Source organism: Somniosus microcephalus, unplaced genomic scaffold, assembly GCF_052327205.1.
Source record: "Somniosus microcephalus isolate GS21.2 unplaced genomic scaffold, FLI_Smic_1.0 scaffold217, whole genome shotgun sequence".
Taxonomy (NCBI): Eukaryota; Metazoa; Chordata; class Chondrichthyes; order Squaliformes; family Somniosidae; genus Somniosus; species Somniosus microcephalus.
In genome coordinates, this window is record NW_028225404.1 from 138,234 (window position 1) to 150,704 (window position 12,471).

At 52.5% G+C, this 12,471-nt stretch overlaps 1 protein-coding gene across 1 annotated transcript in view; it reads right to left on the minus strand.

Annotated features, from left to right (window-relative positions):
• Nucleotides 1–757: 757 nt before the first annotated feature.
• Nucleotides 758–12,471, minus strand: part of LOC147082050 (uncharacterized) — a 167,668-nt gene continuing 155,954 nt past the window's right edge. Inside the window, exon 2 of the mRNA XM_085980504.1 lies at nucleotides 758–2,066. Coding sequence (XP_085836630.1) covers nucleotides 922–1,959 — 1,038 coding nt within the window. The 5' untranslated portion in view covers nucleotides 1,960–2,066 and the 3' untranslated portion in view covers nucleotides 758–921. The remainder of the gene's footprint in view (nucleotides 2,067–12,471) is intronic.

Genomic DNA, 12,471 nt, shown 5'->3' on the forward strand with positions numbered 1-12,471 from the left:
GGTGCCGGCCACGATCTCTCAGCCCCGCGCTCCTCTTGATCCAACACCCCGTTCCCCAGTGGCCCAGCAGGGCCCCGGTGTGCGCAGTGCCATGCCCCTCCCCTTTAATCAGGGAGGGAGGTCTGCTATGACATGGTGCTATGTGCCGACGGGTATGGCGACGTTACACAAAGCACCGTGAAATTCACTGGTAGCACCTCAAGAGGGAAGGGCGCGCTTCCATTACCACCCTGCCTCCTGCCTGGGGCGCTACCACTGAATTTAATGCGCAGGGGCGCTAACTTTTTCAGGGCGCTAAAATTAGCCCCGGTGACGTTAGCGACCCAAAGGGGGCGCCACTGAATTTCCCCCTAATAGTCTAAATGGGCTGGAGGAGCAGAGGGATCCAGGGATACAGATACACAAATCACTAAAAGTAGCAACACAGGTTAATAAGGCCATTAAATAAAAAGCACTGGGCTACATTCGTAAAGGAGCCTCCAGTTCCGTGTCTAGGAGCTCTAAACCATGGCAGAGAGCAGCTGGGACACATTTCTCACACGCCTCGAGATTAACCCGCACGGCAACTTTGCTGTCAGTGAAGAGAGACGAGAAAGACCAAAGTGCCGTTTGCCCCTCTCAGTGTGGCCCTGAAGGACTGTGTCCAGGCTGGAGTTCTGTTCCCACTGTATGATCCTCCCCCAGATTGTCCTTTCTGAGCTCCAGCCAGGTGATGCTAAACACTCAGGTGGGAAAGAAGAAAATCTGCTACAATGTGTTTAACACAAAGCTGATTTATTTGACATCTATCCAGAATATTAAACTCCAGCCCAGTTCCCGGACTTATTAACATCAGCAGAAACAATCCCCACCTGTCAGAATGAACATGGTTCAGTCCTGGATGTGATTAACAGCAGCAACAACAGAATCCAATCCCTGCAGTCACTTGTGAACTCGCTGGTGTGTCAGTAGGTTGGATGACTGAGTGAATCCCTTCCCACACTCAGGGCAGGTGAACGGCCTCTCCCCAGTGTGAACTCGCTGGTGTCTCAGCAGGTGGGATGACTGAGTGAATCCCTTCCCACACTCAGGGCAGGTGAACGGCCTCTCCCCAGTGTGAACTCGCTGGTGTGTCAGCAGGTGGGATGACTCAGTGAATCCCTTCCCACACTCAGAGCAGGTGAACGGCCTCTCCACAGTGTGAGTGCGCTGGTGTGTCAGCAGGTGGGATGAGCGAGTGAATCCCTTCCCACACACGGAGCAGGTGAACGGCCGCTCCCCAGTGTGAGTGCGCTGGTGTATAGTGAGCTCAGATGACTGCCTAAACCCAGTCCCGCAGTGAGAGCAGGTGAACGGCCTCTCCCCAGTGTGAGTGCACAGGTGTACAGTGAGGTCAGATGATCGCCTGAACCCAGTCCCGCAGTGAGAGCACCTGAACGGTCTCTCATCAGTGTGAACACGTTGATGGCGTATCAGTTCCCCGGACACTTTATAGCACTTCCCACAGTCCGAGCATTTAAAAGGTCTCTCATCAGTGTGAACTCGCTGGTGTATCAGCAGGGTGGATGAACGAGCGAATCCCTTCCCACACACGGAGCAGGTGAATGGCCTCTCCCCAGTGTGAACTCGCTGGTGTGTCAGCAGGTGGGATGAGCGAGTGAATCCCTTCCCACACACGGAGCAGGTGAACGGCCTCTCCCCAGTGTGAACTCGCTGGTGTACAGTGAGGTCAGATGACTGCCCAAACCCAGTCCCGCAGTGCGAGCACCTGAACGGTCTCTCCCCAGTGTGAACACGTTGATGGTGTATCAGTGCCCCGGAACTTTTAAAGCACTTCTCACAGTCCGAGCAGTTAAAAGGTCTCTCATCAGTGTGAACTCGCTGGTGTCTCAGCAGGCGGGATGAATTAGTGAATCCCTTCCCACACTCGGAGCAGGTGAACGGCCTCTCCCCGATGTGAACGGTGCTTTTTGCTTCCATATTCAAAGGCCGATGATATTCAGTTCCTGATGAATCGAGTGACTGTCAGATCTTGACGTGATGTTTGGTTTGAGTTTCCTGTCTGCAAATCCTCCCCTTCTAATACCCTGTAAAATGAATTTAAAATGGAGCGTGAGAGAGAACCCACTAAAGAGGCAGGTTGTGAAATTGAGCTCAATGAATCTGGTTGTTTGTGGGGCCGGCACTAGAAAAAAAGTGACCATGAAAGCTGCCGGATTGTCATAAAATCCCACTGGTTCACTAATGTCCTTCAGTGAAGGGAATCTGCCACCTGGTCTGGGCCTCTGGTCTCTATGGGAGGAGAGAGAGAGAGAGAGAGAGAGGTGGGAGTGGGAGGGGGCGAAGGAGATGGACTTTATACATCTGCAACTCGACCAGAACTTTGACAAAACCTCCAAAACCCGCAACCTCCAGCACCTAGGAGGAGAAATGCAGAAGGTGCATGGGAGCACCATCACCTCCAAGTTCTCCCAGTCACACACCATCCTGACTTGGACATATATCGCTGTTGCTGCATCATCACTGGGTGAAAATCCTGGAACTCCTTACACAACAGCATTGTGGGAGTACCTTCACCACACGGACTGCAGCGGTTCAAGAAGGCGGCCCACAATCACCTTCTCAATGGGAAGATGGGGATTGGCAACATATTCTGGTCTTGCGAGCGACGCCCACATCCCAAGAATGAATTAAAACAAATCTGTATATGTAAAATGGATTAAAAGCCTCTACAGAAATACTTATTCCTAAAACAATATTCTTTTACATTGTAGGGACAGTGTCTGTGTAACAACCTAATCTCCCCCAGAATCCACCTCCCTTGACTGTCACACATTGGAAACTGTTGGGTCCCCCTGGGCTCAGAAGTACTGGGGGTTAAACCCAGCAGCTTCTCCTCCATCTCCACTCCAGCTCAAACTGAAGCAACAAAAAGACCTACACAGGCGGCCAGGGACCTACCTTCCATCACCTGCAATAAAACTCTTCCCCACAGCTGTTGACTAATGGCGGCCGCAGCACCCACAATTCACCGCGCCCCAGAAACCGCTCTATCCAACGCGCTGATTTCCCCGCTGAGAGTGCATATGCTCTCCGGGGCCACGGGCCATTCTGGGAGCCTGGCTCCTGTCCTTTGTCCCGAGTCGGACTTGGTGGAACCGGCTGCAGAAACCGGGAAGCGGCAGCTCGGATGGGGGAGGCGCTGCACCCTGGGTTTCCTGGTGCTGGGGCCTGGCCGCTCTGATTCTGATTGAGTTTTTTGATGAGGTAACAGAGGGTTGATGAGGGCAATGCGGTTAACGTGGTGTACATGGATTTCCAAAAGGCGTTCGGCAAAGAGCCACATACTAGGCTTACCAGCAAAGTTGAAGCCCATGGAATAATTGGGACAGTGGCAGCATGGATACGAAATTGGCAAAGTGACAGGAAACAGTGAGTAGTGGTGAACGGTTGTTTTTCAGACTGCAGGAAGGTACACAGTGGTGTTCCCCAGGGGTCGGTACTAGGATCACTGCTTTTCTTGATATATATTAATGACTTTGACTTGGGTGTACAGGGCACAGTTTCAAAATATGCAGATGACACAAAACTTGGAAGTAAAGTGAACAGTGAGGAGGATAGTGATAGACTTCAAGAGGACATAGACATGCTGGTGGAATGGGCGGAAAAGTGCGAACTGATATATTTTGGTAGGAAGAATGAGGAGAGGCAATATAAACTAAAGGGTACAATCCTAAAGTGGGTGCATGAACAGAGAGACCTGGGGGCATGTGTGCACAAATCATTGAAGGTGGCAGGGCAGGTTGAGGAAGCAGTTAAAAAAGCATACGGGAACCTGGGCTTTATAAATAGAGGTATAGAGTGCAAAAGCAAGGAGGTTATGATGAACCTTTATAAAACAGTGGTTCGGCCTCAACTGGAGTATTGTGTCCAATTCTGGGCACCGCACTTTAGGAAGGATGTGAAGGCTTTAGAGAGGGTGCAGAAAAGATTTACAAGAATGGTTCCAGGGATGAGGGACTTCAGTTACGTGGATAGACTGGAGAAGCTGGGGTGGTTCTCCTTAGAGTAGAGAAGGTTGAGAGGAGATTTGATAGAGGTGTTCAAAATGATGAGGGTTCTGGACAGAGTAGATAGAGAGAAACTGTTCCCATTGGTGGAAGGGTCGCGAACCAGAGGACACAGATTTAAGGTGATTGGCAGAAGAACCAAAGGCGACATGAGGAAAAACTTTTTTACGCAGCGAGTGGTTAGGATCTGGAATGCACTGCCTGAAAGGGTGGTGGAGGCAGATTCAATCACGGCTTTCAAAAGGGAATTGGATAAGTGCCTGAATGAAAAAGAATTGCAGGGTTACGGGGAAAGGGCGGGGAGTGGGACTCGCTGAAGTGGTCTTGCAGAGAGCCGGCACGGGCTCGACGGGCCGAATGGCCTCCTTCTGTGCTGTAACCATTCTATGATTCTATAAAATATTAGAAAGTTTGTTCCACAGAAGCACGGGGTTTATCTGCTTTTATTGATGAATTTAAAAAGTCTCTATTAAAACCTGAGCCAGTGTGTTGTGAGCCAAAGAGCCTTGTGTCCAATGAGGGGAATAAAGGCCCACAGCCTCCCCGGGCCCCGGGCCCTGAACAAGGGACTGGAGAAACTCGCTGCCCTGCGGATCAGACAATCAGCCGGCACTAGGCCCACCCCTCAGGCTCCCCGATTGGCTGGAGGACCCGCTGCCGGCTCGATCCTCCAGCCACGCCCCGCTCACTCCCTATTGGTCGGAAGCTCCCGTCAATCAGGCCCTGGGCTGGGTCACGTGTCCCCGAGGAGATCACGTGCTCCGTCCAACTGACGCCGCTCGGTCCGGGGCCTCGCCGACTCTCAGGTTTTTCTATTTCTCTTTATTCTCTCCCGATCCACCCCTCCCCCTCCACCCCGCGCGATTCTCCACCCAATCGGAGCGGAGAAAACTCACTTTGCGTCACCGATCGCGACTCTGGACCCGACACCAAGGCCTTTCCCCGGAATGCCCCGCACCGACTCCGTCCGGCAGGATCCGAGTGCGCAGGCGCAGCTCCGAGTGGGGGAGGGGGGTTGGTCTCCTCTGGGCATGCGCGGTTGTTGCCCTTGGTGACCAGGAGGGGTCGCTGTGCCGGACTCGGTCCAAACCGCCGCTCCCTGTGCGCATGCGCGGACTATCGTCAGTCAATCAACCATCAGCCAGAAGAGGTCGCTGGTGAGACCAGTGAAGAAAGAAACACTTGCATTTCTATAGCGCCTTCACCACCACCGGATGACCCAAAGTGCTTTACAGCCAATGAAGTACTTTTGAAGTGTAGTCACTGTTGTAATGTAAGAAATGCGGCAGTCAAATAGCGCACAGCAAGCTCCCACAAACAGCAATGTGATAATGACCAGATAATCTATCTTTTTGTTAACTCTGTTTCTCTCTCTACGGATGTTGCCTGGCCTGCTGAGTGTTTCCAGCATTTCCTGTTGTTAGTTCAGATTTCCAGCATCCGCAGTATTTTGCTATTATCCTTTTGTTACATTGATTGAGGGATAAACATTGGCTGGGACACCGGGGATATTTCCCCTGCTCTTTCCCACATTACAACAGTGACTACACCTCAAAAGTACTTCATTGGCTGTAAAGCACTTCATGACTTCTGCTGGTCATGAAAGCACTATATAAATGCAAGTCTTTCTTTCTCAAAATAGTGCCATGGAATCTTTTACATCCACCTGAGAGAGCAGACAGGGCCTCAGTTTAATGTCTCATCCGAAAGACGCCACCTCTGACAGTGCCTCAGTGCTGCACTGGAGTGTAAGCCTGGATTTTTGTGCTCAAGTCTCTGGAGTGGGACTTGAACCCACAACCTTATGCCTCAGAGGCAAGAGTGCTACCATAGAGTCATAGAGTTCTACAGCACAGAAAGGGGTCCTTCGGCCCATCGTGCCCGCGCCGGCCATCAAGCCCTGTCTATTCTAATCCCATTTTCCAGCATTTGGTCCGTAGCCTTGTATGCTATGGCGTTTCAAGTGCTCATCTAAATGCTTCTTGAATGTTGTGAGGGTTCCTGCCTCTACCACCCTTTCAGGCAGTGAGTTCCAGATTCCAACCACCCTCTGGGTGAAAAAGCTTTTCCTCAAATCCCCTCTAAACCTCCTGCCCCTTACCTTGAAACTATGCCCCTGGTTATTGACCCCTCTACTAAGGGGAAAAGTTCCTTACTATCTACCCTATCTATGCCCCTCATAATTTTGTACACCTCAATCAGGTCCCCCCTTAGCTTTCTCTGCTCTAAGGAAAACAACCCCAGCCTGTCCAGTCTCTCTTCATAGCTGAAGCGCTCCAGCCCAGGTAACATCCTGGTGAATCTTCTCTGCACCCTCTCCAATGCAATCACATCCTTCCTATAGTGTCGCAACCAGAACTGCACACAGTATTCCAGCTGTGGCCTAACTAGCGTTTTGTACAGCTCCATCATAACCTCCCTGCTCTTGCCTTCATTAGCCGAGGCATAGAATATAAGTATCCCATATGCCTTCTTAACCACCTTATCTAGCTGTCCTGCTGCCCTCAGGGATTTATGTACATGCACACCAAGGTCCCTCTGTCCTTCCTAGGGTTCTACCATTCATTGTGTATTCCCTTGTTAGTCCTCCCAAAATGCATCACCTCACACTTTTCAGGGTTAAATTCCATTTGCCACTGTTCTGCCCATCTAACCAACCCATCTATATTCTCCTGTAGCCTGAGGCTTCCCTCCTCGCTATTTACCACTCCACCAATTTTCGTGTCATCAGCGAACTTACTGATCATACCTCCTACATTCATATCTAAATCATTAATGTACACTACAAGCAGCAAAGGACCCAGCACCGATCCCTGCGTTACACCACTGGACACAGGCTTCCAGTCACAAAAACAACCTTCGACCATCACCCTCTACCTCCTGCCACTAAGCCAATTTTGGATCCAATGTGCCAAATTGCCCTGGATCCCATGGGCTCTTACCTTCTTGACCAGTCTCCCATGTGGGACTTTGTCAAAAGCCTTACTGAAGTCCATGCAGATCACATCAACTGCACTACCCTCATCCACACACCTAGTCACCCCCTCGAAAAATTCAATCAAATTGGTTAGACATGATCTCCCCCTGACAAAGCTATGCTGACTATCCTTGATTAATCCTTGCCTCTCCAAGTGGAGACTAATTCTGTCCCTCAGATTTTTTTTCAATAATTTCCCGACCACTGATGTTCGGCTCACTGGCCAGTAATTCCCTGGTTTATCCCTACTACGCTTGTTGAATAATGGTACTACGTTAGCTGTTCTCCAGTCCTCTGGCACCTTCCCTGTGGCCAGAGACGTTCTGAAAATTTGTGTCAGAGCCCCTGCAATCTCCTCCCTTGCCTCACCCAGCAGCCTGGGATACATCCCGTCAGGGCCTGGGGATTTATCCACTTTTAAGCGCGCTAAAACCGCTAGTACCTCCTCCCTCTCAATACAGGTAGACTACCCTTTATCCGAACTTCCGAAAACCGAAACCCTCTAAAAACCGAGGCCTAGAAATTCAGTCGCGCCACTTCTGGGGCGCTAAAGTCGGGCGGGCGCTAAAGTTAGCGCCCGCCGGAAAGTGTAGGCCACTTCGCCGAAATTCAGTAGATTTGGCCAAGGAGTTTGGGCGAGCGCTGAAACTGGCGTTGCACTCCTATCTTTAGGCGCTAAGCCGGCAGTGCGGACTGATAACGCCGAGGCCGAGCGCAGCGCAGGTGCGGTCATGTTTTGATTGACAGCAGACACCCTGATGCCGGCCAGCTCTTAAAGGGGGAAGGGTCGACTTTGTCTGCTGCCACGCCCTGGATAGTGGAGCCCTGCAGCTAGGCCTGAACACTGCTGGTGGACCCAAATAGCGCCTGAAGCCATGCAGAAGGCCTGTGAACGAGCGCAGCGCTTCTCAGAGCATGCTTTGAGGGTGCTGCTTAAGGCTTTTGAAAAGAGAAGAGAGATCTTGTGCCCGGACAGTGGCAAGAAGGCTCCCAGGCGGCAGTACAGGAGAGCCTGGAGGGAAATCGCCCACAGGGTGTCATCCACCAGCGATGTCCCCAGGAGTGCGGACCAATGCCGCAAGAAGTACAACGACCTCACTCGGATGGTCAGGGTGAGTAGCCTTTCCAGTGTCCTCCTCATCCTTGCATGTGCACCTCACATTATGGGCAAAAGGACCTCAAAGGCCTAATGGCCATCCCTCCTCCCGCAGCTATGGCACTGGCATGATCATCAATAGCACTTTCTGCACTTGACACACTGGCCAAGCTATTCGACCATGGGAGGCAGTGCACACAACAACAGGGCACCACACTGGCCATGCTATTCGACCATGGGAGGCAGTGCAGACAACAACAGGGCAACACACTGTACTTAGAGGCCGTCCTTTCTCTTGCAGGCCAAGCTGGCCAAGAATATGAAGAGCCGGAATGTCACCGGGGGAGGCCGTGGCCAGTTCCAGGAGCTCAGTGACCTGGAGGAGCGCGTGGCTCGACTCATGCGTGGCCGGGTGGTTGGCCCCGTTGCTATTGGAGATGCCGACCCTGTGCTGGGCCCCAATGGTAAGGACATGACCGTTTGGACCTCTCTCGTTCCCCTTGCGCTTCAGATCTACATCCTTTGCCACTGTCCGACCAATGCGCATAATGCCACCACTCATGCCTCCCTCGCTGACGCCCTGTCCTCACTCTAAAGCTACTCTTGTGCCTTCCTGCTTTCAGCTGGTGAGGAGGAGGTCCATGAAGCTGAGAGTGCCAGTCCCTCGGAAGAGGAGGACGACGAGGACCAAGAGGAAGGCGGCACATCGGGGGAACCCTCATCCGCGCCAGGGGATGGCAATGGAGGGGACACGTCTTGCCTGGAGGAGAGCCAGGGGGAAGTGTTGCAGGGGGGTGGAGCTCCTGGGCCCAGTGGCGTCCAGGCAGGCGGGAAGGGTCGGGCAGCATGGCTGCCTTCTCCCCAGAGGGGGGAAGTGTTGCAGGGAAGGGCAGTTGCTGGGCCCAGTGGCGTCCAGGCACGCGGGAAGGGTCGGGCAGCTCGGCGGCCTTCTCCCCAGATGGAGAGTCCGCCCTCCAGTCCGGAGACGGTCCTCGCCCAGGAGGTGCGCCTCCTTGATGAAATGTCCGCAGCCTCCGAGCGGCGCCACAACGAGTTCATGGGGGTTGTGGGACAGTTGCCTCAGGCCATTGACTCCCTGGCTCATAGTGTGGCCGCTTTCGGGGACTCACAGGCCAGGGGTGTCGAGCAACTCGCGGCAGCACAGGCCAGGGGTGTCGACCAACTCGCGGCAGCACAGGACGCGAGTCGCGAGTTCATGAGTGGTGCCGTGCAGACACTGGCTGATCTGATGCGGGCACAGAACAGGGCAGTTTGGGCACTCACTTCTGCCACACTCGCTGTGTCACGGAAGCATCGACAGGGCACCCGCCGCCCTGCTGCAGCACAGCGGTCTGGCCTCCACCAGATTGCTGCGCTTGCTGCAGTGCCAGCCCGGCCGAGTGCCAATGTCTCTGGCGACCAGCGAGCGCCTGGCATCAGCCAGCTTGCCCCCATTGCTGCAGCCGCCACTGCCACTCCCCCAGCCAAGGTGCGACGAGCTGCTGCAGAGACTGATGCTGCCCAGCCACAGCTGCAGCAGTCAGCAGCCGGACCCTCCAGGGCCGGACCTCGTCTAGGCCGACCCCCAAGGGCATCTGCCGTTACGCATTGCGGCCCTCAGGAGCCTTTCCCCAGCCTTCCAACACCCACAGGGCCCAGGTTGAGGCGGAGCAACAGGTCGGGCAGGGGCCGGAGAAGCCTGCACAAGGACTCGCCCTCTCGGCACACCAAGTAGAGGGTGTCGGCAACTGTTTTTTTTATATGGGGGTGTTTGTGTTCTGGAGGGGGGGGGCTTATTTTGGAAAGGCCGAAGATGAAGGCCAATTGGATTGACAAGTTTTGTTATTCCTCCCCAGGTTGTGGGAGTGAGATATGTTTTTCACTGTTTTTTGGGGGTCTTGTCTGTTTTTCTGTTTCATGTGGGAAGGGCCCTGAGTTTGTTAAATAAAGCTTTTTATTTATTCAGCTTGTCCAGGTGTCATGTTTCAAGTGGTTGTTGCGTTAACCGGCTGAGGGCTTGCGGAGCGGCTGCATTCATTGCCACAAGCCATTCCCTGACAGGGGGCCTAGAAGTGTCGTTCAATAAGCCGCCGGCGGACGGCCCTTGGACCTTGTGGCTCCCTTCTGGGCTGGTACTCCTCCTCCTCCTCCTCATGGTCCTCCTGCTCGTCCTCCTGAGGTGGTGGCCCAACGTGAGGTGGCAGTGCCTGAGTCCTGCGGATAGCCAGGTTGTGCAGCATGCAGCAAACGACGACGAACTGGGAGACTCTATCCGGCGAATACTGTAGAGATCCGCCGGATCGATCCAGGCAGCGGAACCGTTGCTTCAGGATGCCAATCGTTTGCTCTATGATGTTCCTTGTGGCTTGATGGCTTTCGTTGTATGCCTCCTCCGCAGGGGTCCTGGGCGCGCGGAGCGGGGTCATGAGCCATGTGCACAAAGGGTAGCCCTTGTCCCCGATAAGCCATCCCCTTGGTGGAGGCTGTGCCTCGAACATGTCAGCCACAGTAGTCTGGCGCAGGATAAATGCATCGTGGCTGCTTCCTGGAAAGCGGGCATTGACAGCTAGGATACATAGATACATAGATACATAGAAGATAGGAGCAGGAGTAGGCCATTCGGCCCTTCGTGCCTGCTCCGCCATTCGATGAGATCATGGCTGATCCTTTAATTCAGTATCCCGTCCCCGCCTTCTCTCCGTAACCCTTAACCCCTTTTGCCCGTAGAAATATATCTAATTCCCTCTTAAATATATTTAATGAGCTGGCGTACACTGCCCTCTGTGGCAATGAGTTCCACAGGTTCACCACTCTCTGAGTGAAGAAATTCCCCCTCATCTCTGTCCTAAATGGTTTAGCCCTTATCCTTAAATTATGTCCTCTAGTTCTGTTCTCACCCGCCAAGGGAAACATTCCTTCTGCATCCAGTCTGTCTAGACCTGTCAGAATTTTATACACTTCTATGAGGTCCCCTCTCAATCTTCTAAACTCCAGTGTGTACATCCCTAAACTACATAGTCTCTCCTCATAGGTCATTCCCGCCATTCCTGGTATCAGCCTGGTGAATCGCCGCTGCACCCCCTCCATGGCAAGAACATCCTTCCTCAGATGAGGCGACCAAAACTGTACACAGTACTCGAGGTGTGGTCTCACCAGTGCCCTGTACAGCTGCAGCAAGGTATCCCTGTTCCTGTATTCTAACCCTTTTGCTATGAAGGCCAGCATACCGTTTGCCTTCTTGACCGCCTGTTGCACCTGCATGCTCGCCTTCAGTGACTGGTGTACAAGAACACCCAGGTCTCTCTGTACTTCCCCCTCTCCCAATCTATTGCCATTTAAATAATAATTTGCCCTCCCGTTCCTGCACCCAAGGTGGATAACTTCGCACTTGTCCACATTATAGTGCATCTGCCATTTATCCGCCCAATCGCCCAGTCTGTCCAAATCGCTCTGGAGCTTCCTGGTCTCTTCCTCTGAGCCCACCCCCCCTCCTAGTTTAGTGTCGTCTGCAAATTTGGAAATGCTGCATCCGACTCCCTGATCCAGGTCATTAATGTAAATTGTGAACAGCTGGGGGCCCAGGACAGATCCCTGTGGTACCCCACTTGTTACTGCCTGCCATTCAGAAAATGAGCCGTTTATTCCAACTCTCTGTTTTCTATCTGACAGCCAGTTCCCTATCCACGCCAAAACTTTCCCCTTTATCCCATGAGCCTCAATTTTCCATGCTAATCTTTTATGTGGGACCTTATCGAAGGCCTTTTGGAAGTCCAGGTACACCACATCTACTGGCTCTCCCCCATCTATTCTACCAGTTACTCCCTCAAAAAATTCCAATAGATTAGTCAAGCACGATTTACCCTTTGTAAATCCATGTTGACTCTGTCCTATCCTGTCCCCATTTGCTAAGTGCTCCGCTATTTCATCCTTAATGATGGACTCCAGCATTTTGCCCACAACTGATGTAAGGCTTACAGGTCTGTAATTACCTGCTTTTTCCCTACCCCCCTTTTTGAATAGTGGGGTAACGTTAGCTACCCTCCAATCCATCGGCACTGTTCCCGAGTCTAATGAATTCTGAAAAATCATCCTTAGTGCATCCGCTATCTCTAGGGCCACCTCCTTCAGTACCCTAGGATGCATGTTATCAGGCCCTGGGGATTTGTCCACCTTCAATCCCTTTAGCTTCCTTAACACCATATCCTTAGAGATATTGATTTGCGTCAGTTCCTCCTTTGCCAATGTCCCTATTTTTCCCGATATCCCAGGGAGGTTTTTTGTGTCTTCCTTCGTAAAGACTGACCCAAAGTATGCATTTAGTTGATCTGCCATTTCCTTATTTCCCATTA